This window comes from Dreissena polymorpha, chromosome 7 (assembly GCF_020536995.1).
Source record: "Dreissena polymorpha isolate Duluth1 chromosome 7, UMN_Dpol_1.0, whole genome shotgun sequence".
NCBI classification, from domain to species: domain Eukaryota; kingdom Metazoa; phylum Mollusca; class Bivalvia; order Myida; family Dreissenidae; genus Dreissena; species Dreissena polymorpha.
Window position 1 is genome coordinate 89743859 of NC_068361.1, and position 25232 is coordinate 89769090.

A 25232-nucleotide genomic window follows, 5' to 3' on the forward strand; every position below is an offset into this window, starting at 1 on the left:
AGTTGCAATATATCTGTGTAGTTTCACAATTATGTCAAAATTGCATGGTAAAGCATTTTACGCGACAATTAACGCACTCAGTTGCATGCAGTGTCAATGGCATTCGCCATCGTTATGCCTTTTAAGTTTATCCGACAATTAACGCACTTGCGTGCATGCAGTCTCAATGTCATACGCCATGGTTATGTCATTTACGTTTAAGCAACAATTACCACAATTACTTGCATAAAGTGTCAATGGGTTACGCCATGGTTATGACATTTAAGTTTTTGCGACAGTAAACGCACTTGCACGCATGCAGTGTCAATGTCATACGCCATGGTTATGTAATTTAAAATTACGCACGCGGCAAATAACGCACTTGCTGGCATGCAGTGTGAATGTCATATGCCATTTAAGTTTACGCGACAATTAGCGCATTTATATGTATCCAGTGTCAATTGAATACGCAATGGTTATGCCGTTTGAGTGGTCGCGAAAACAAACGCACTTGCTGGCATCCAGTGCCAATCGCAAACGCCATGGTGGTGCCATTTACGTTGTAAAAGACAGTTAACGTAGTACTTGTTTTCATGCAGTGTCAATGTCATACGCAATGGTTATGATATTTAAGTTTACGTGACAATTAATGCACGTGCTGGCATGCTGCGTCAATATCATAAGCCGTTTTAGTTTACACGACAATTAACGAACTTGTTTTCATGCGGTGTCTATGTCATACGCCACCGTTATGCCAATTAAGTCTACGCGACAATTAACGCACTCATTTGCATGCAGTGCCGATGCCTTACGCCATTGTTATGTCATTTAAGTGTACGCGACAATTTACGCACTTGTTTGCATGCAGTGTCAATGTAAAACATCATGGTTATACCATTCAAGTGTACGCGACAATTAACGCACTTGATTGCATTCAGTGGCAATGTCTAACGCCATGTTTATGCCATTTGAGTGGCCGCGACACTTAACGCACTTTCTAACGTGCAGTGTCAATGTTATACGCCATGCCATTTCAGTGGTCGCGACAATTAACGCGTTTGCTTGCATGCAGTGTATTTGTCATACAGGTTTTTAACCAACATTGTTATCTTTTGTCCGGCTATTCTTTCGTTATTGACAAAATATTATTCGTGGCGCACGACTCTTAATGCTTAAGATCTGGATTATATCGCACGATAAGAACCTACCAATGCGTTCAAATGCAACTTTTTCAAGACCTTCCAGAACGGTATAGCGCATTTCGTACTATTGTGCTGTTCGTTATCCTAAGACATCGACCGTATTTTAATTCATCTGTGTTTGTCGTTGTCGTGAGTCCGGTGTCGGGCATTAGGTAATTTGCCATATATAAAGTACCTCGTAGAGACGATGGATTTGGCGATAGGTCAATGCCATATATAAAGTACCTCATAGTGATATTGTAATTTGGCAGTATGTAACTTCCAATAAATAAATAACCTTGCGTTGATGATTTTATTGGGCAGTATAACATGCTTAGTAGTAATACTAAAATTCAACCATTATGATGCCTAAGGAGTTAGTCATTTTTTATATTTTGCTGAATTTAAGAACTGGATTGTGTTTCATCTTAATGTTTTTAACCTTATTTTAAAACACACACTTCACAAACAAAATATATGTATTGCGCATTTTGTAGAAACTTGTATTTGGAACCATTGATAATACCTGGCGCCACTTTGCCCTATATCATAATAACTAGGCTGGCTCATAGTTGTAACATCTACAGAAATAAAAGGTATCGTAGATTATGATACTACATTTCACATGGCGAGATTACTCTTATCTAGTATATTCACATCGTTGTTTTGATAAATCTCCGAAGCTATCTCTTTATTGACGGATGTTTCTTAGTGTTTGATGCACTCTTTGTTAACATTATCTCTGCCAGATCTCAGACTGGTGTAAATTTAAGCACAGGCGCGCTCTTCAAAATATGGCATATGTTAAGGGACGAGTTGTGCTTGTTTAACACATTTCCCGATATATCTACTTCAACGTTGTCTGTTTTAATCAAAATAACTCATGTTAACGATCAATTCTAGTTCCATATTATCTTATCTTATTATTGTATCCTCGCTATGGGAACGGGGCTTATTTCATGCGAGTCAAGTATCGTCCCAGGTTAGCTGTGAATTCCGCTTTGACCAATCAGGGTCCAAACTTTTCTTCCGCCTAGAGTGGATTTTCGTTCAGACGAGACTTCTGTTAAATGTAAAATTGCATAAAAGCGGAAAGTGTCGTCAATGATTAGCCTGTGCTAACACGTTATACAAGCGTAACGTAAACCATAGGTATTTTTTATAAAAAATAAGAAAAAGGCTTATTTATGCTAGTAAGATGCACTGTTGTAGGGGAAAACGACGTTTACAATTATAAAATTTCGTTAACATGTATATGATTTACTGGCTGGATACCGTTTAAATATGGTTTGTGTTCAGATTATAATACTGTTCGTAGGTACAATTTATGATCGCCGCAATAACACATTATGATAATTTCTCATTTTCGGTTTAATTGATGACCTGCTAATCTAGACATCCCTGGATCTCTTTCGAGATTGCATATCGTCATTTAAACACACTTTTGTATATTCAAGCATAAATTTGATTCCTAACGAAGATAATCTGCGGCAGTGACCCCAGTGTCGAAATAAACTATTATGTTCAGTGTTCATGAAGTTTATGTTGAGCGCATTGTACCTTCCAGTTTGAATACAGACTAATATCCTGTAATTTATGTCATGGACACATTGTTCGAAATACAGAATAAATGTACTTGTATGTGTTAACTTCAATGCTAGACATAACTTTGAAGTAGCTGTAGATCATTACAGTTTTGAATATATTATTCAGTTAAGGAACATGTCTTACACTCAGTTGGTGAATTCGAGCCCAGAAGTTTAATTTTTAATTAAAACACATATACCGTTTAACCATATGCAAACACAAACATAATTTAAACGGATCGTTGTATTATAAATGAGAGATCAACAATCAATTTAAAGGCGAAAAATATGTGTCAACTTGAGCACTTAACATCGTAAATAAACTGCATTATAATTAAGCAGTATTAAAAAAAAAATTATTATTGAACATATCGCAGATATGCTTTAAACGTTTAGGTTTACTCATTCTACATCTGTACCAACGATTGGAATACCCCTGGGAGAAGTCGGAAGTCTGTAAGGGGTTCGTGTATTGTAGTTTTATTAACCCCATGTTAAAACAACATGACTGCAAGTGTTTATTACCCAGTGTCATGTATGCTTCTTCCATTTACCACAATATAAAAGATCGATCAAAAATCCATAAAGCCAGAATGTATATTAGTGAATGAATACAGACAGAGCAGCCATTACAAGGCCGTTTCATGTACCATTACCTGATTTACCTCGGCATATTTGTTCCATTTATAATTGAGGTTCATTTAGACAATGCTGCATGGAAATAAGTGGTAGTCAACTTCCTGATGTGTACAAAAATATGTGTGTTTTTCTAAGCGTCGTTTGGCATTAACTATAGACAGAACTACCATTTAACCACATGCGATCACATTTTTTGTGATTCAAAGTACATAGACAAAAAATACCGATTCCCAGCTTTGTTTTATTAAAGCAGAATATTACTTTAAAAATGAAGATTATGAATTAGGTTTATCTCCTAACAAGACACTCGCAAATGTCTGTGTAAACAATTTGGACAAGATAACGAAGGAATCATAGCAAGCATACACATGACATTAGCACGTGCTAAATGCCTTAATTGACTACCGGTGTTGTTATAAGCTTACCTCACCCGACTTTCATTTACACCCAAAGGCTGTGCGAATCTTATACAGTGATATGCACAAAACACTTACTGAACAAGCCATGATAAACGATGTACCCCAGCCCCTCACTAGAAACATGTAGGTGCTTATAGTTTATCCGTGCATATTCAGAAGGTATATGTTGGTCGAAAATGGACGTTGTACGCAATGTTTGTATTGTCAAGCGTCGTCATTTCAAAATGAAACAGTTGAGTCCTATATAGATCTCATCAGGAAATATATGTTTTGTGCTCAGATTATACGATCAAATGATACATATGTGTTTCATGCGCTAACCATAAGCAGTGACAAAACTGCTTTTCTAAATAACTTTAAAAATGTCACAAACTTGAGCGTATTGCAAACTAGCACACGAAAATTGAAAAGTAAGTCAAAACTATAGTATAGGTGGGGAAAAATGCTTAAGAAATAAGTATATGATGAAGGTTGCGGCTTTGTTTTTGTGCGCAATTGCGAAAGTAAAGACTTCTTGATACATTGAATGTGAATGAAGAAGGAAACAGGGAAAACTGCGATTATCGGCTATGAAATACTATAAACGTTTTGATTTTGGCGTTCTGCCCTGTTAAGTTTGCTTTTAATCCCGATTCGGTGAAGACTCTTTAAAATATCGTTTTTTGGAACCATTCTTTTATAATAAAAACGAGTCCATGTTTTCGCCGCAATAACAGAGTACATTTAGATTATATGTTTCATTAACATTCACGTTTTAATTGCTTTATTGCTGATCTGGAAACGACATGATTCCTTTAAATGTGGTATGTTGTCTCGAGACCTAACCTGCGTTTAATAAAGCCGAATACTTCATAGCAACGAAAGCTCACCGACGACGGTGAAACATATTAATAATTATTAGTATGTCGCGTAGCGAACAGCTAATGTTGTTACTGAAAATTTCAAGTCAGTTCTCGTTATCTACGGAAAGCCTACTACCCGCCACACTTGCCGTATCCGTGCGAGAAAGAGTTGTATAATTAATGCCAGAGGTTTGCATTCTCCAACTACATTCATTCACAAATGGAAACATTTTGTGAATATCATGTTAAATGGAATATTTTTGAACGGAGCTTATACAGAAAAGAATCAATAAACAATGTTTGTATTATACGTGTCGCGGAAGAAATTATTTACGAATTATTAAAATAGTCCACTATCTACTGCGTCTTAATGACGCAGTACAGGTCATTCATATTATGAGGCTATCAAAAGATTCGGGAAAACAACGTTATAGTATAAGGTTACGCTTGTTTATATTCTCTATAAAACGTTGCACATGAGTTCAACAATAACTTCAGGGATACGATAGACAACAACAAAAATGCTTCATACTTGTATAAATTGAATATTTAAAAAAAACTATTAAAAATAACAAGAATGATCTGTTTCGTAATCTTGTTCATGCTTCTACAGCGGGGTTAAATTTAATATTTCTGGGAAACGTTCTTTTGTTCTCAACAGAAAGCGGCGATCTTTTGTATTTACGGGTGCTTACAACGCAACAGTAGAAGGTTAAGCTTGTTTATTTTATGTTTTTTTTCTCATCTTGAAAGCAAAAATGCGTTTATCGATAGTCAATTATATATTCCCCGGACGATTTAGTGAACGAGTACTGACCCTTAAGTTCTGCGAGATTGGTTTTAACGCGTAATTGTAAACGGGCCACAATTTGTGTCGTTTGAACACACAGAGAGTAGTCCGGAATTTCTTACACTGAACAGTGCTACATCCTTAGCGCTGAGCACAGACACCGTGATGTACCAAAAGTTCAGAGGTTTTATCTCAAATCTGCATATGAAATATTCGAAAATATTCACGCGTGTCTGCTGGCGTTATGTAAAAGTCAGTTAAGGTGTAAAGCTGGGTAAAACAGCTAGGCCGAAAAAGCGCATTAATTTATCTCAGAGTTGTTGACACCACGTGAACTGCTAGGGTAACAAGTAATGCATAAAAGTACGGGTCAACAGAACTGTCTTTATGACTACATAATTCGTGAGTATAAACATTTAATTTGTATCTTATTGTATATTTTGAATTTGAATATGATGTAAACAATCAAAAAGTTTTGAACAGGGACTTTTCATCATAAAATTATATTCTTAGTGAGATAGGTATTCGATATTCCAACAATATTCATTTAATATGATGGTGATTGCAAATTGTCTTTATATTCAGTTCTCATTATCATTTTGATCATACTTTCTATGCTTTCAGAACGCCCAAAAGGGCCATGTTGTTGCTATTTTGTCTACGTTATATCTATAAAATGAATAGGATGATAAAAAGTGCACACAAATCTCGATCCGTGCGTTATGACACACTCTTTATACATTTGAATGGCGTGTGTTCATTTCAAATTTGCGATTAATTTTGAAAAATGAGGTGCGTCTTAAATTATGCAATATTGAACAACTTCGGTAACTTCAGCGCTTTGATTATATTAAGTGTTGTGTTGAAAGGTATATTATGTTTATTATAATTGATGTATGTCCTGTATTGTGTGTATGTTCTGTATAGTGTGTTTATCCTGTATTGGACGGATGTCTTGTACTGTATATATGTCTTGTATTTAATAAAGTTGTAACTTGCATTAAACATAGTTACTTCTCTGTTGTTAAAATGTTTTTTATTTCATTCTTTTTTTATATAACCCATTTATGCCTAGCGTCTAGAAAAATGGCCTTGGCAAACAGCGTAGACCCAGATGAGACGCCGCTTGATGTGGCGTCTCATCAGGGTCTGCGCTGTTTGATACAATGAATTTTTGTCAGAAATATTTTAAATATAGAAATAAATATACTAGACATCCCTAATTTTGGAAATAAATTGATCCAATTTAGAAGGAAATGGGAGAGTCCGCTAGACTTAAATGGGTTATTCCTAGCAAAAGTTACCTTTTCTGTTTTGTTTCGCTAAGAAACATTCTTTGACATATTGTCTCTGCGATATATATTTACGCTGCGCTTTATCCACACTATAGTTATTGGACTGACATTCTGGATACACTAAATATCATTTAGTTTTCCCCACTAATACACAAGAGTCATCATGTACTGAGCAAGCCAGATATATGCATGAAATTATTCGCGAGGCTGAGCGGCAATTACCTGGCAATTTCATGTTCCGTTACATCGGGATAATTGGTTTAATTGGTTAATAAGCAGTAGCCATTGTGTGTTGGTATGAAAAGAGCTTGTATCGACCATCTACCACTATAAAACTCATAACTTTCGATGTAAATTGTATTAACATGTCCAACTATGTTACCCTATATCGCTAGGGCATAAGAGCGATCACGCTCAAGTCACGCCTTGATATATTTGAATGAAATTATAAGCAAGATTGAACGGCAATTACATGGCCATTTCATGGACCACTACCTCTGAACTATTGGTTTAATTCGTATTTGCTGCCTGGATAATAAGCGGTAGTCAATTTTCCTGGTTTTTACAAATCTGTATGGTCTTTTGTTAAATATCTTCGTCAATGATTTAAGCACAATTTGGTTATCAATAACTATAGAACGAACAACCATTGAACTACATATAAACATATGTCTCTGATTCGAAAGGCATTGACGAGGCGATACATATCGCCGGTTTAAAAAAATCCTCTTTTGAATTGGAATATTATTTTTGAAAATGATCATAATTCATTGCGTTTCTCCTTAATCTATCTGATGTAATTTAGAAGCATACACATGCTATGGATTGCGGCTCTTGATATAGCGGTTTTTGACGAGATGGAAAATATGATGCTCTGGGGAAAAAGACAACACGTGAAATAATTATTGACCTTAAATGGATAATTAACTTTGCTTACAGTTAACATGTTTATCATATTGATTTAACACAGCGATTCTAAAATATATATGTGCATTATTATCTAAATCCAATATAAAGCTTGACTTCATGGTATGTTAGTCGTTTTTAAATGTTCGAGGGAACATTGGAATAATTACATGGGTAGAAGTTAGTTTTCATTTTTAGATGCACGGAATATAGCGATGAACATTTCTTTAGTTGTTTTCGAAGTTTAAACATTTGTCAAGAAAACGTTCCATAATCCGATGTTTCGGTGTAAATCTGTATCGATGTACAGTTGTTTAAGTAACAGTTTTGGATTAGCATCGCTACTGAAAATAAACAACGGTAGAGATTCTATTTCTCGTAGCTGTCAGTAAATGTAAGCTTCAAGTTACTTTTTGAAAATCAATTGTGGTTAGCTCCGCGCGGAAGGTGTTTGTCTTTAGCTCATCCCACTGGTGTGGAGAGCGACCGAGAAGTAGAGTTGTGTCTCTTACCTAGAATTATTTACAAGAGATATCGTTATACGATTACTTATGATTAAGGTTTGAGTCGATGAACAATTAATGTCATAATAATTGCCAAGTTCATTTTTGTCTCAGGTGAACGTACATTCTTTATTCGTAGTATAAAGTGGCAATACTTGACCTTATCGTGGCATTCGCCACATCTATAAACGTAACGTTTTTGTTAACGATTACCAACCACGTGAACATGGCCTATTGGGAGAACAGCCGTCTAAACTTGTTATTATTATTGTTGTTGCGGTTATTGGTTCAGTGAGCAAAATCTTATAGGACAGTCGATTAACTAAAAAAACGATGAGTTAAATAGTATTAGACTATATTATTACCGTATATGAAATATATAAATTGAGGCAGCCTGTCCACTTTACACAGTTTCATTTCCTTGGCCAAGTTATCAGTTGTGAAAAGTTCGAAATCGCCATAATGCCCTAGTAGAAGCAAAGAAGATGAAAAACCATAATATGTTGTGAAGTAAATAATTGACAAAATGACTACATTAGTCTAATACATTATATTTGTTTTTGTTTTGGAAATATATTTTAGCTTTCATTTTTACCGTTTTGATTATGTCAGTTTAGAACACGTGTACATGTTAAATATTGATTTTTTAAGTATCCTCCTTTTATCTGTTTGTTATCGCCGATATAATAGTGAGTTGAAAATAGTTACACTTCAATTGAAAATATATTGCAACACTGTATGTTTGAAAAGGTATTGTAATGGTAGTTCTTATACTCAATTGCGCTCAATCGTTATATGATATACATGCACGCCTTGAAGAATATCGCAAACGTGGGATCAAACGCTTCCTACAGCTTTCGGGTGAGATAAGAAAGATAATCCTCTAATGTGGTCTGGCATGTTAGATAATTTAGGCTAGAGATAGATCGGACTAAAACAGGTAAATGTATCAAGCTTTCATTGCTTCACAACCTCTAGCTAGTTGAATCCGTGATCATTATCAGATGTGTTTGAACTTGAAGTATTTTCGGTGACATGCCCGTGTGTATGTTTCAGTATATCGGCACCCTGGATGTCCCTAGGCCTAGCAGTCGGGTGGAGATTGTCGCTGCCATGCGCAGAATTAGGGTAGGTTTAAGACAACAATGCAACACATAATGCATAGCCTTAGGTTATTTTACTTACCAGGTAAGCGTTCGCACAATTATTACGAAATTACGAATCATTTGTTTATCAAGGCGAAGATACGTATTTCCTTCAAAGTTTCGCATAGCGCTAGTAAACCATTGTTTAACGTTTTGTTGAAAATGATGTTTAGTTGTTAATAATCTCAATAACGACAACTACAACGACAATACATACAATGAAAATGAGTTATTCTGAATTATAATTATATTGAAGATGCAGTTGATGGCTATTCTGATAATCGTATATACGATTTGGCTGCTGCTTTTGTTTTGGTTCCACTTATAACGGTAATAACACTTAAAAATTCTGCTGATGAGTTTGACGACTACGACGATGTTGATAAAAGGATATGTTTTAAATTCGGACAGTTAAACAGGACACATTCTCTTTATTTGTTTGTTTCAGTACGAGTTCAAGGCGAAGGCGATCAAGAAGCGCAAAGTTTACCTTCTGGTCTCCGTGGATGGGGTTCGAGTCTCCGTCTGCAAGCGGAAAAAGGTGCACACAGTACACGTATTCAACCTCTTAAATGCGGTCCTTCAGTGGGAAAATGTATTTTTCTTTGGTTTATTTGTTACAAAGCTTATGATGGAACATTTGTAAAAAAACACACACAATCCAAATGCCCGGATAATTATAACTATACCATGTTTTCGACCAAAACGGACACTTTGCAGTTATAACAAGACTTTGAAGATCAATTCGTTATTTAACATACTTCTTTTAAAACTTTTTCTTCTTTGCGAATTACGAAAACTAAACACGTAGTAATTGGCCTTTCTATTGGGAATTTGTAGTTCCCGCGAGATGTTAACGCGCTCCTATTGCTTTTACTTGGTTGTTTATTAACATAACATAAATCGATATCATATTCGGAATGCCATATTTCTTTCTAGCTCCACTATTTACATTTTGGAACGAAAGAAAATAAGTCATTGTTTATCATTCGCATCGTTGTACCTTCAAAATACCACAATGGCATTCGATGCATTTATTTAAGACCGAGTGGGATACTTGAATATTATCCTGATAAATGGTGTTTCAACATATGTTTATATCGAACGGATAAGCATTTTTCAAATTATGTCGGAGTATAGATTAATCATGACTCAGAGAAAAGATCCACATATTTCTCATATTTGATAATGCACGAATAGTTTATGGGGGATTGTGTGTGTTGAAATCTGCGCAGATAAAGGTCGTAAAAGAATAATTGTACAACGTTGTCCGCGATGGCAGTTCCGTCAACCAGTTTAGTCATAGTTGTTTTTCAATGTCGAGGCACACAGTCAGTCAACTAGTTGCATGGTCAATTGAATTATTAATCATGTTCTTTTAGTTAAAAAAGCTTAGTCAAAGCTTTATTAATGCTAACTGCATTAAAAGATGTTTTCATATAATAAAATGTCAATTAATCATTGCATGTTCGAATGAATGAATTATTACTAATACAACGGCAGATCAAGTAAAAACCATGATGTATTGTGTAACAATCAAAAGCGCAAAACATCAATTAGATTTATCTATATTTCTGTGAGTTAGAATGTGCAAAGGCTCTTTTGAGGCAAAGAGAGGACATATTGGGCAGCATCATACTATTTACAACTGTTAGATAAAAACACAAATACTGAAGTTAACTTAATGAAATTAACATTTTGAGGTGAAACTATCCAAATTAACCATCATGCAAAAACATACATACTATTTCGAATATATCAACGCATTCTTGTTTCGAATGTCTTTTTTGCAACAAGCATGTTAGACCATTACACAGTGAAATTGTATTTTCAATTTACTTATTCTAATGCATAAGTGAGCCCTGACCCCTACGTGAATACCCTGTTCTCGTTACAAATGCATATTTTGTGACGCTTTATTAACTTGAGCTCTTGAAGAGCCTACTTCATTATTCAAAGCACGTCTCCCATAAAGTCTTTAATGATCCGTTATTATATCGGCAAGATGAAAATGTCTGACAATTTCGGCAATCATCATGTGAAGAGATGTCATGCAACTGGATATAACTATGTCGAATTGTTTTTCATCTTCCTGTAGAGATCAATACTTTTTCTTATACTGACGCATTAATTTCTTTGGTCATAAGGCATTGTTATTTGTGTTGCGAATAATTGTTTTGTAAAAAAAAGAACATCATTATAATACCCAGAGTCAGTTTCGTCATCACCTTTATAGACAAAAGCAAAACTGTCTCCTAGGTGGCAATACACATGAAAAGCAACATATTTGCGTGTTCTTGACGTCTCGTGTACTCATGTTAAACGCCGTTGGTCATCCAATTTTGCGGTTATTGCTTCCAATACTCGTTTACAATTCTTGTAATAAAAAGTTCTAGTGCTAAATCCATTACAATAATTCCTTGTGGATAAATATGCCAAGTGTTTCGATAATTTATGTCGTTTCACCGAAGTAATTTTCCAACATAATATCTCTTAAAAGAATATTTTATGTAGACTGGAAATGAGCAAACTTGATGCGTTTCAACCGTAATATAATATAATCAACCGTCAGTCAATATTTGGACTGTCTTTGGGAAACAAATGTGATATATAAATAAAGAAATATGTAAAATAATCTTAGGGAGGAAATGTGTTCTTCATCCATGATTCTTTTCTCTATGCCTTAATATTTTGTATTTAGAGCACGAAGTGCTCATGCTGAGCTATTGTTGCGAGTCCGGCAAAGGGCGTAGTACTTCGTCAATTGTTTGTCGTTTGTCGTGAACGTTTACATCGTAATCGATATTTGGGCCACACTTCCCATTCATTGTAAAGATAGTTGGCCATAATGTGCATTTTGATGATATCCAGGCCAAGTTTGAATCTTGGTCAGGTTGTATCAACAAAGGTCGCGATATCAAAACTTAGAAAAGCCTTGTCACCTTTGTAAAGGCCAAATTATTTATTTAACATTGATTAAATTTTATCAGAATGTCCACAGAGCTCGAAACTGGGTTACCTCATCCGAAACCTAGATCACCAAATCAATTGAAGACAAATCTTGTTTCCATTTTAAAAGCCCCATTTTAGTAATAAATCTCAATGATACTTCATGAACGTAAAACAGTATAGGCAACTAGGTCAAATCATATACAATAGTTGTAATCATATATATGAGCAATATGTATTACTCAATGTTGATGACACTTGTTCAAAATCTTGCCTATATCTAGTCACAGATGGAATCTGGGTCACATTCGTCCGAAAATTGTGTATCTAGGTCACATGCGTCCGAAAATTGTGTATCTATATTAAATCTTGTTACCACTCTAGAGGTAACATACGATGCATACCTCTTAATGAAGCTTGGTCAGAACGTTTATTTTAACGATATATACTCATGTTTGAATATTGGTCTATTAGGGTCAAATTCAAGAATTCCAGGTCAAGTTTTTAAAACTGTATGTAACTTTGTGAAACATTGTGGCCCTAATGCCCTGGATAACGCGCCCTATAATCAGTTATCTGTCCTGTAAACACATCGCTACTGCAAAATAGCTTGTTTATTTAGAATGTGTTATTTTATAGGAACATGATTACGCTGTGGTTTCCAGGCATTTTCTTGCTTGAACATGAACTATATTAAATGAAAAAAACAACGTTTTATTGTATAGTCAGCTGCTGATTCAGCTGCTGTAGAAAATAGCTTTTAACACATGCCTGTGAGATCAGTTGAGTTTCTTGAAAGCCAACATGGTGAATCCGAGTGCAATTCATTACAATGCAAGAATAACCCGAAACAACGTTTTTCTCGTACTATCACAATGTCTTTCCCACCTCTCCGCTCATTAACTCTATGTCTGGTTCGATGAACAGCAGGAAGATTGCCTCTTTTGCTTAATGACTTCATTGAGGCGTGTGGGATAAAATGGCAATAGCGGTAATGAATCCCCACCGCTATTGACATCTCTCCTTACAGATTTGTTCTGGTCGCCTTCTTGCCATGTCATATTTGTTTCTGTAAAGAAAAAGCGCGAATGTCAATATAAGTAATCCCCATGGACAGTGATTAATTGCATTAGTCTGTAAAAGAAAGGGAGATAATTTCTACGGGATATTGTTTTGTAGAAATCGAGTAGACAACAAGGATTACAATATTTCTAACAAAAGTAACACAAATATTTTACCATGTAATAATATCGAATAATGCGAATATGCATTTGTTTCAGAAACTGCCGCAGTGGTATGACGACAGCAAATTAGTCATCGTTCATCATCCTATTTATAGGTATTAGTATATCAGAATATTTTGTAGCTACCAGGTACAATATATTTTTCTAGTAGTCCAACTATTACAAAGATGACATGGTTATATCATATCAGTTTTTACGCGACAATTAAGGCATGTGCTTACTTGTAATGTCAGTCTACAAGTCACTAACTTTAGCTCTGGACATAAATAAAGAAATATATGGTACCAAATTACAGTCTTTTGCTCCTCCGTTTTCATCCTTCGTTGTTTTCTTCAAGCAGTCCCAGACATTTTTGTTATTATTATCAAACTCTTCTAAGTTAGATCTCAACAATAAAATATAATAGGTTTTATAGACGTTGGCTTACTTAATGTTTAACGTATTATTTAATTATGTATATATTTCGTATCACAATTTTTACACTTATTGTATCACTTATATTTGTAAAAAGGTTATAATAAGACAACAAAACTATGTTGACAGAATATTTTACGTGTCCCACGACTCTCAAGACCTGAAGATCTGGAGCTATATTGCGCGAGACGGACCCACTAATGTGTTCAAATGCAACGTGTTCAAGTCCTACAAAAAGGTAAATAAAATTAATGAAAGGTATTCAGCTATGAACTTCCAGTCTGAATTGGCTAAAACCATTTAAATATCGCATTTATATGTATCTATGTAATGATGTATGGACAAGTTAAAAGGTTACTAGTAATATAACCTCGTAGTGATGATTGGGTTAAGCAATAGTTCACATGCCATAGATGGATCGTACCTTGTAGTGATGATTGGATATGCTCGCGATAAATCAAACAAATTGAAATGACGAGTTGATTATGTTATAGGTCACCTGTGAATATAAAACGTAACTCGTTGTGATGATTGGATAATGTATGAGGTCACTTAATATATGCATACTACCTCGTATTGATGATTGGATCGGGTAATAGGTGATAGGCAATATATAAAGTACCTCGGTTTCAATTAACCGCTTTTGATGGTTTAGGAGTTTCACTTAATCTGTATTCAAATACGATGTAGGAGACTGCACTCTTGATTGTATATGAAGCGTTAACCCTTTTACTATAACCCCAAGAAATCACGTTAACCTACAAAAATAATGCATTCCGTTTTATGCCCAGATGGCGCATATAAACCTTTTCTCGAATCATCGTGCACCTGATTTATTAGCAACAATCTCGTAGAATGGTTGTAATATTCTGAGTCATGTCGGAGGAATGCTTAAACAACGTAACAATGTTGTATGTGCACACGGTTTCTTCACTAGTGAAATATGTTCAAATGCATGCAACGTCAAAGGGGAATTTGTGGTATCTTGGGGCGTTTTTGTTTCGTTTCTGTATTTACAATCATTTGCTGTAAGTTTTTTTTCTGACATAGACAGTTGAAAATTGAAGCAATTACAGCTGAATTTAATATTTGAATTATCTCGACAATAGGTGCAATAACTAACTGCTTTAACGTTGGTTTTGAGAAGATACAATATTGTTTTGTTTCTGAACAAACAATTTGCAGGTCTATTTTGGAGAAAACAAATCGTGTTACCTTATGTTGTACATAATAATTGAAATTATAATGCGTTATATACATGATCTCGCGAATTTGTTTTTTGTGCGTTTAGTTACTGAATTGTATTTTGGTTTAATGTGTTCATCATTATCTTCCAACATACACGCCACCTACAACATACATATATTGCGCATTTTGTAGAAAATGTTATGTGGCACCAGTAATATCAGGCGCCACTTTGCCCGATACGTTAATGGGTACGTCTGCTTATCGCTGTAATATCTACAGAAATAAAACTTAACGTTGTTTCGGCGAACACATTTCACCTTGCGAGATTATTCTTATCTTGTATCTTCCCAGCGAGTTAGCTTAAATCTCCGAGGATCGCACTTTATTGACGAATGTTCTAAGCGTGTGATGTACTCATTGTAAGCATTTTGTATGCTAGATTGCAGACTGATATGCATGTAAACACAGTCGTTGTATTCGAAATGTGGCGTATGTTATGTGACGTTTCGTGTCTGTTTAACAAATAACCCGATATATGTACTTTAACGTTGCCTGTTCCTATCAAAATAACAAATGTTAACAATTTATGTACGTTCAATATTATCATAATAAATCAAAGCAATACCGGTAATCTATCCAGGGGATTGATTTTCATGAAATAAAATTGCGAAAAAGAGAATGTTTTAATCTGCAATAAAAGTGTCACGCACATAAAACAATTTAATTTAATAAAGCCCTCGATCACATTGGTTCATTGATGTATTTGTTTTTTTAATTATCCGCTGTCTAATAATTACATGTAAATAATCCTACAAGTTTATCTACAGTGTCTATTTATGCCCCCCTTCGAAGAAGAGGGGGTATATTGTTTTGCACATGTCGGTCCGTCGGTCCGTCTGTCGGTCCGTCGGTCGGTCGGTCCGTCCGTCGACCAGATGGTTTCCTGATGATAACTCAAGAACGTTAAGGCCGAGGATCATGAAAGGTCAAAGGTCAAGGTCACAGTGACTCGAAATAGTAAAATGGTTTCCGGATGATAACTCATAAATGCTTAGGCCTAGGATCATGAAACTTTATAGGTACATTGATCATGACTGGCAAATGACCCCTATTGATTTTCAGGTCACTAGGTCAAAGGTCAAGGTCGCAGTGACTCGAAACAGTGAAATTGTTTCCGGATGATAACTCAAGAATGCTTAGGCCTAGAATCATGAAACTTCATAGGTACATTGATCATGATTGGCAATTGACCCCTATTGATTTTCAGGCCACTAGGTCAAAGGTCAAGGTCACAGTGACACGAACAAGAAAAATGGTTTCCGGATGATAACTCAAGAATGCTTACGCCTGGGATCATGAAACTTCATAGGTACATTGATCATGACTGGCAGATGACCCCTATTGATTTTCAGGCCACTAGTTAAAATTTAGATTAAACACCAGGAGTGACAATTTGCTAGAGCATTGTCCATATACAAAAAAACAATGGTCAAACATTAACAATACAGAGACAATAATTAATTCTGATAACATATTCATATTGTTAAATTATTCAGCAAATTGTATTACTTAATGTAAGTCACCATGAAGATTAAAATGTTTAATATTTGCCATTAGTTTCCCTTAAAGATTCGTCAAAAAAAAAGATTGCGATGCAGATTTGCTCGAATCAATTTAAGTGTGTTAGTAACAACATGTCGAAATCAATAGCTATTTATTGCATTAAAATATGTAAACGTTTTTATTTCCTGCTTCGTGTTGACGCATAATTTGTTAATTTACCGCTGTTGTATGACTTAAAGAATACACAGGGTAACTAGCTATTGTTTTATCGATGTAAAAACCTGTATGGTTATGAATGTAAAGATTTCATGGAATTATGTGTACTCATGCATATTTATATAAATTGGTGTTCAAGTTTATGTTAAGTATATGTAACTTAATAACAAAATCATAATTGAACACGATTAACCTGTATTTTGTTAAAGTGCTTTCAAATTGATTGCATGTTAAAGCAGGGGTCAGCGTCAATTAAATTCATTAAATTGAAGTTAGTGTGAGTGGTACAAAATTGCTACTACAATTAAGCAAGCTATAGTTTGGGTCGATTTACTCAATTTGAAAACGAATTTTAAATGGCTTTGTAATATATTTTTGTAATAAAGAACGTTTATATAAACTTGAATATGATAATTATGGTAACAAGCTTTCATATCGAATTTGTATTTGATAAATCCGACAGTTTACGTATGTAAAACATGTTATACCATATTCATCATGCGAGTTATAGAAATTGAGCTTCAAATTATACGAATCCTAGTCAGAACGCGTTTTGGATCAACAAACCACTTATATTCATTTATTTGGCATCGCTAAACATCAACAACTCAATGAATTATGATTTATGGTATTGTATAAAGATTGTACGTCCTTTGACAAATAATACACGGATTTGTAGATTTAAGATTTTCCGTTTCATACCAATATGAAAGACGATAATTTATGTGCAGCGATAATTTCTCAATTGTTAAAGGTCGAGGCAAATTCGTACCCATCATACGTGTTTTGAGAGACCGATATGTATGTCGAAAGCATGCGCTTTCATGGTACGATTGGTAAACCGTTTAAAGTCGGTTAAGCTGCAAGCCCTTTCAATGGTAATTGACAGACGTTTCAAGAGAAGAAATTGCGAATTCCTAGTAAGATTTGTCAAACTTGTGCATTCTAAGTTACATTGGTCAAACGTTAAAGACAACTGGTCATTCTTAAGACAATTTTCCACCATTTAATTAAAGACATTTCCGTAGCAGACCAATGGCATTCTCCAGCCGATTGGTCAAACGTTTATTGTAGAGACAACTGCGAGCGCATTGTGATTACGTGCTCATTTTCGAATTGCTTGTATTTCAGGAGCAGGCAATGCGCATAGTGAGGACAATTGGTCAAGCGTTTGAAGTGTGCCATAAGCTGAGTTTGAACCAGTCACTGACCGTACGCGAAGACCTCGCGACGGAGGAAACAGGGAGCATCAAGTCTGCAGAGCCGGGCAAAGGCAGTCAGAAAAACAGTAAGCAAATTTACTGTCTTATGTTTTAATGAGTAAGTAGATCGGTATTAAATGTTTTGTCAACTAAACAATAACTTTGTAGACTAATTCACAGAACAACATTGAGTTTTAGTCGCTATACTAAACTCCGATGTTTGAAAGTACAATTATATTCATTATGGTTAAGAGGCTCCGTTTTAATTAATAAGATATTACTGTAATGTTCTGTAAAAAAAGGACACCTTTAACTGTGTTTTCTGCATTACTCACATGGTATAATATAAACATAATGAAACTGAATATTATGCTCTACCAATATTCAATCCACAGACCGTGAGGAGGAGGACACCGACGAAGCCGACGGGCTGCCGGTGAAGAGCCCTGTGGTGTGGAAAGACACCGCCTCCTCCCCGCTCAAGGGCCGCGCCACGCCCCCTACCGACCTGTCTCTAAAGCAGGCTCACCAGATCATCTACCAAATGGCGACAACGTCTCCGGTAAAATGACAATTTCTTCTAAGTACATTGCGAACAGCGTTTTGGAGCCATCGATGAATAGTTACCTCGTGATATAAGCGGAAGTTTTTTTGTTCGACTATTAAAAAAGTAGTTAAGATGACGTTTGTATAATTTGGTCTTGAAAATATTGACAAAATACTCTCAAATAATACTGATGAGAAAATTAGAGTGATCAATTTACGATTAAAAATAAGCCGTTCGTGTGGTGCCATTATTTACAACTAATCGAATTGTATTTATGTTTATGAAAAGAAGGACAGTCGCTTGATTGTATACAATCTGTGAAAAACTTACACTAAACATGTTCAAACAAGTATGTACCAAATGCGCTGAATTACAACTAAAATTGTGTTTAAATATAAATCTAGAAAATCGTAGGAAGTAGATGTTCGCCGCCATTGCACTCACCAGCGCTGACAGACGACGACGGAATCGACCCGGACCTCCCGGTTACATCACGACATCGGATGACGTTGCTACGGCAACAAGTAGAGCACCATCAGCAGCAGACACAGGTTGCGGTGGCGCAGGTGCAGCTGCTGAAGGAGCCGCTGGCGGCAGAGACTGCGGCAAGGATTGAATCGCAGGTATGAATTTATAAGCTAAAATTATTTAATGAACATGGCAATACATTACAATGATACCCAAAATATTTATAAATTTGTATCATTAAAAAAACATGGCTGAACAACGAAACAATACGTTAAATGCCAAGCATTTAAAACATAACAATCATGAGTAATTATAATTCATTGAATATGACAACGAAATGCAAATATTCACTTAAAACGCTTTATTCCCATAAAAGAGCGCATTATTATGCGCATATCATTTTATGAAAAGGAATTCTAACTAATTATTTGAAAGTGCAATATTTAGGTGACGATGTAGCATTCATTATCCCACCAAAATTAAGCGTTTTAACTTGCACATGCACCTTATACAACGTTACATGGTGTACTTGACTGACCGTATTTCCCGCGGTTGTTAGGCTAGAACCCATCAGCTGCTCCTACAGAACCGTGACCTGATAGATCATATGAATCAGATACTGGGACGCCTGCAGGAGATGGAGCTACGTAACTCGACCAGCCGCGGACGTCCGCGCAACCTGAAAGAGATAACGGCTTATGTGGGTGATATTGTCATTATGTATGATTTGTTGTTTTGACATATAGTTCGCATGTTTCCATTAAGTAATCGAGCCATGAATAAGTGTTGCCCTAAACTTAATAAAGTTCAGAATTTAAGAAGGTCTTCGAACGTATGTAGTTTGTCTGCGACAAAAAGAAATATAGGGCAATACGATTATTTTACATAATCTCTCGTTCTTATCTGGAACACAAACAAACTCTAAAACAACATTATGTTGCATTTTACATAACTTAAATAATAAAACACGCTAAACATTTTATAACAGACTAATGTTTATTAACAGACATGGGTTTGAATATAAAACCATCTATTAAGTGCCAATGAAATATGAGGTGACTATTTGAGAAACACTCTTAACCGCACCCAACAGAAGTAAAATGTCCCCTAAATGTACGTGTATGCTATGTTTCAGGAGAACTCCATACCGGACACGACGACGCCCCAGTGCGGACCCGTGTTCTTACCTAGGGGCGCAATCCACGACTCCGAGGGTCTGATCAGCCCAGACCTGTGTATGGTGGAAAACTCAAAGTCACCGCTTGACACAGACTCTCCGGACAGCGGTCATCGGGAGATGTCCAGCGACAGTCTGGCCCTAGCTCTTCATGAGGCGGAATTTCCGTTCTGGGCAATGTCCGAAGAGGAAAGAATAAAGTACAGTTTCGGATTCGGATCGCCGGTTAAATTTCGGCAGATGAGCTACGAGATGACCGCGGTTTCAATAGCAACCCGTTTGCCGCCAGCAAGGACGATTTATGTGACCAGAAATATCATAATGGCGTCAATTTCGAAGACGAAGAAGATAATCCAGGCAAAATTCAGAAGGTCCCAAAACTACGCCCGCCCCCTGAGTTCCGAAGCTACGGTGCATATAGAAACTCAAAGGTTTCGGACGATTCTAGCAATTCGTCTAATTCGGACACAGATTCCGTCAAAGACGGTATTGTGAATTTTACGGACAGTGACTATTACTCCCATACCGGAAGTAGCACGCTTACGAAGCACGGGACCCAGAACGTCGAAAGTAATACACCAACCGCTCAAGTCAACAACAGAGACAGTATCCAGCCTGGTCTAGTGTATAAGCCAAAACTTGAATACCATTTCAACAACCTTGAATCCGACCGGTCCCTGATGCAGAAGTACCTCGAGCACAATCGGAACCAAAGGGGAAGTTTCTCGGACGAGGACAACACGGAGAGTTACGACGAGGGTCTTACACAGCCTCCTTCCCCGCCGCCCCCACCGTGCCGCCTGGAGGACGAAGACTTCGACGAATGAACGCATATGAATTTCAATTTACGCTGCATACGCAATAAGTGCAATGTTTTGCAATGGCCTACCTACTGGTTTTCATTTTCAAAGAAAAAGAGAGGATAATTTCTTATATTAATTGTCTACGAACATCACGCGACATATAATGTCCATTATATACTTTACTAGACGTTTCGTTTTCAAAATTGCATCCAACGCAATTGTTACAAGTCCTCGTTGCCAAACGCTCTGACTTCTGGACAACACGATTTGCATATTATTGGCTACGAGTAGTGAAAGATATATTTAGGGCAATTATATGACTACATATTGACTATTTGATGAAGTTGATGCAATATAGCTACGCATAATAATTATATATTTACTCTTTTTTGCATATTTTTAATATGTGTATAAGGTTCTCTTGTTCTTTCATTAGAAAATCTAGGAAGGTGATTTTTTTTCCGGACAAATGACTCAACTGAATATATTTATAAATACTAGTAATTGTTTTCATGTCTTTACCATAAGGGAGGGCATTGGACTCAAATGCATTTATTTATAAATACTAGTTATTGTGTTCAACTCTTTGCCATGATCGTATAGGACTCAAATGCAACTATGTATACATGCTAGTAATTGTGTTCCAGTCTTGGTTATGAGGGTATAAGACTCAACTGCAACTCTGTAAAAATACTAGTATATGTATTCCTGTCGTTGCCGTGAGCGTTTTAAATTGCTTGAAAATGAACACATAAATACACATTTTAGTCAGTCAATGTATTGGACATGAACACAGTGCGTGTCTTAGGATTTGATATATTTACGTACAGACACGAGTCAATGTCTCGCAGTCGAACACACCTATTTATCTTGGGAATGAACACATACAAACACAATGAGTCAGTCAATGTCCTGGAGATGGAAAATTATGTTGTGTCTTGAACATGAACTTGAGTAATGCATTCGTCATAAAGATGTCAAATTCCTGCTTATAGAAGCTAATAGAAGTAAGCAGTTATTATACCTGAAATCAAATATGTCCAAGTGTGCCAAACGTGTGCGGAATATGTTAAACAAATGCTACTTATTGAAAGTGAATAAATATCTTTTTATATTAATGTGTTGAATCATTTTACAACCATGTTACACTATTTATTACGGGCTTTACCCATGCAGTACGTGCATATAATTTCTTTCAACTTTTATTAAACGTAACACGGACTTAACATCGCTTGACTAAGCTTTCAGGTCATGTCTGATGACCCATATTTTAAACGCAAGCCGTTTGTTACAGTACGCAAATTTAATGACCATCAATAAATTTTAATTTGATCAGATCGAAAGTAATAGTAACTTTTCCAATTGTTGTGTTGATTACATAATCCATAAACCCAAAACATTTGGTATGAAATAACAAATCAGAGCAAGAATATGTCAGAAACGGACCCAACAAACCAAATCATTACTTATCTAACTGTAACTGTGTCATATATGCGTATAAATGAAAATACAAATTACTTAAGTTTCAATTAAGGAACATTCTAGTCGCATATCCTTATTTTTTTCGACTAAAGGCGTACGATTACAATAAACACGTTGTTCTTCTTGATACGTCCTGATATGTTCAGTATGACTTACTTTGAAAAGAAAACACACCGGCGGAGAACAACGTCATGCTTCCGACGCTGCCCGCAGCTAATCTCGCGCCCTCTCGTAAATGTTCGGATATCGTCGCTTGAAATTCGCATGTAATGTGCTGTCACATTAAAAATATAAACGAGCATTTTGTTAATCTCGTTTAATCTATATAACCAGACCACAAATAGCGTTGAAAGTTCGGCTATTGCTTAAATGAAATCTGATTTTCTAGCTCCACTGGCAAAAGGCCAGCGGTGCTTGTGTTATGGTTATGTGGCCGTCGTGCGTGCGTGAGTGTGTCCGTCCGTCCGTGCGTTAACTTTTTATTGAAACATCTTCTTTTCCTAAAGTACTGGTCCAATTCTGATGAAATTTCTCAGGAATGTTCCTTGGGTGAACCTCTTTCCAATTTGTTCGAATTATGCCCCTTGGGTCAAATTTGACCCGCCCCGGGGGTCACAAAATTAAAAATTTGCTTATATATGGCCTATTTTGTGAAAACTTTCAAAATTTCTCGCCCATATTCGTTGGGCCTAGGGTTATCAAATTGGGTATGTAGAGACATCTAATAGTCTTCTACCAAATTTCTTCAAATAATGCCCCTGGGGTCAAATTTGATCCTGACCCGGGGGTCACAAATTGAACAAATGCTTATATAAAGCCTAATTTGTGTAAACTTTAAAAATATTCTTGTCCATAATTATAGGGCCTAGGGCTACCAAATTCGGTATGTAGTGACATCTAATAGTTCTCTACTTAGTTTGTACATATTATGGCCCTGGGGTCAAATTTGACCCTGCCCCGGGGGTCACAAAAATGAACACATGCTTAATATATCCGAGGCCCGCGAAATCTCTCCGCATTTTACACTGGTAGATTCTGCCTAAGCATTTTTAAAACGAGCGATAAAATTGGCTGTCGTTTCCAAATCTTCCAATCATAATCGGTTTCATAAAATGTGTTTGGTATTTCGTATGCAAATGGCGCCGTTGTGAAGCGAAAATTAAGATTATTGAAATGACAAATATCAATCGAATTAACGACTGACATCATATAGTTTGAAAGGAATAATGAAATGTGTTTGGTCAACGAAAAAGACTACGTTCTAGATACAAGAAGCACATATTTTGTTTAGAAATGTGCACAGTGAATTTGTGTCACGGAAACCAGTGTTTCTGTTTGCAAATTGGGAGTTCAGTCTACTCGCGAAGTAAAACAATTTAGAAGAGGATCTTTCGAAAATGGAAATAGACAAACATGATTTGATTAATATGATAGTGGATCTGTGTATAATCAGATTCATATGCATATTCTGCTTAATAATGTTTGTCACGCTGTTCAGTTAATTGAAATAGCATTGAACTAAAGATGTGAAATGCAAAATATTGAAAGGTAAACAAATTATATATATTTATTTAACTCAGTTTAATACATCATTGACACAAGAAGAACACTCAAGTGTGTGTGTGTTTATTTTTAGTCCATTAACCTTGTTTGTATATAACATTTAATAAAAAAAAATTGTATTGTTTTGTTTGTTTTCACCAAATGGTTAGTATTATTCTTTTATGTTAACATTCTCAAAATTCTTGTTTTATTATAGGCCCTATTTATAAAAAAAATAATTTGAATGAGATCATTTTATGATTTATAAACAAATTTCAAAAAATATTTGTTCAAGATAAACTTAACAACACATTGTTACATTAAAATTAAGTGATTTTAATATTAAGTAGCAAAAAAGTAAGGAGAATCCAACTTAAAAAAGATGTATCTATTAAAAGTATATTCTACCAATGCCGTGAACAATCCCCTTGTTTATAACATGACTGCCGCTTAGTCTATTACTAGCAACCTATCGGAGAATAGGTCAGATACCTTATTTCAATTTATGGCAATCCTAGTATTTTTCAAAAACAAACATGACAGGTAACCGATGTCAGATGAAAAAAGGAAAGGAAAGTTAGGTCAATCTAATTGTTTGTCATGATATCTCTTTAAACTTCACGCCATATGCAAGTAGTGTTGCCATGATCGCAACATCTTGATGAATTATAATTCAATGTTTTGTCTCATAAACATTTACTTTGTTTAATGAAACAACATCTACAAAGTTATCATTCCTATTGCCTTTCGGCACCTCATGGACCTGAAAAACTCGTAATTTTATGTTTCCTCAGGCAAATATCTTCTTTGTACAATTAACAATTTCTTCACCACGTTAACAATCCTGCTACACTCACTAATGCCTCAAGAATACAGTAAAGTTTAGGTGATCTACGTCATTAGATATTTTGCATATGTCATGAACTATATAAGTAACAGAAACTTTGAAACCTACAAACTCTTTTTGAAATTTTGAAAAAGATTCATGATTGAATGAAGGAACTTTCATTAATCTTGTCCAACATGCGTAGATTTGATTATCAGCAAAAAATATGTGAAATAGAAAGAACGACAATATCTTTTGGAGTGATAAATGTACCTACGTTATAAGCATAGGACCTGTGCGACAATTCCCGGACTTTTTAGTCTGAT

At 35.6% G+C, this 25232-nt stretch overlaps 1 protein-coding gene across 5 annotated transcripts in view; it reads left to right on the plus strand.

The window, feature by feature from the left end:
• Positions 1–22170, plus strand: part of LOC127838696 (carboxyl-terminal PDZ ligand of neuronal nitric oxide synthase protein-like) — a 58358-nt gene extending 36188 nt beyond the window's left edge. Inside the window, exons 5-11 of one of the 5 annotated variants that reach the window (XM_052366586.1) lie at positions 13515–13573; positions 14022–14130; positions 17991–18147; positions 18457–18623; positions 19013–19231; positions 19636–19776; positions 20212–22170. In XM_052366586.1, coding sequence (XP_052222546.1) covers positions 13515–13573; positions 14022–14130; positions 17991–18147; positions 18457–18623; positions 19013–19231; positions 19636–19776; positions 20212–20748 — 1389 coding nt within the window. In that variant the 3' untranslated portion in view covers positions 20749–22170. The remainder of the gene's footprint in view (positions 1–13514; positions 13574–14021; positions 14131–17990; positions 18148–18456; positions 18624–19012; positions 19232–19635; positions 19777–20211) is intronic. The other 4 variants (XM_052366584.1, XM_052366583.1, XM_052366582.1 and 1 more) reach the window with 4 other exon arrangements.
• The last annotated feature ends 3062 nt before the right edge of the window (positions 22171–25232 follow it).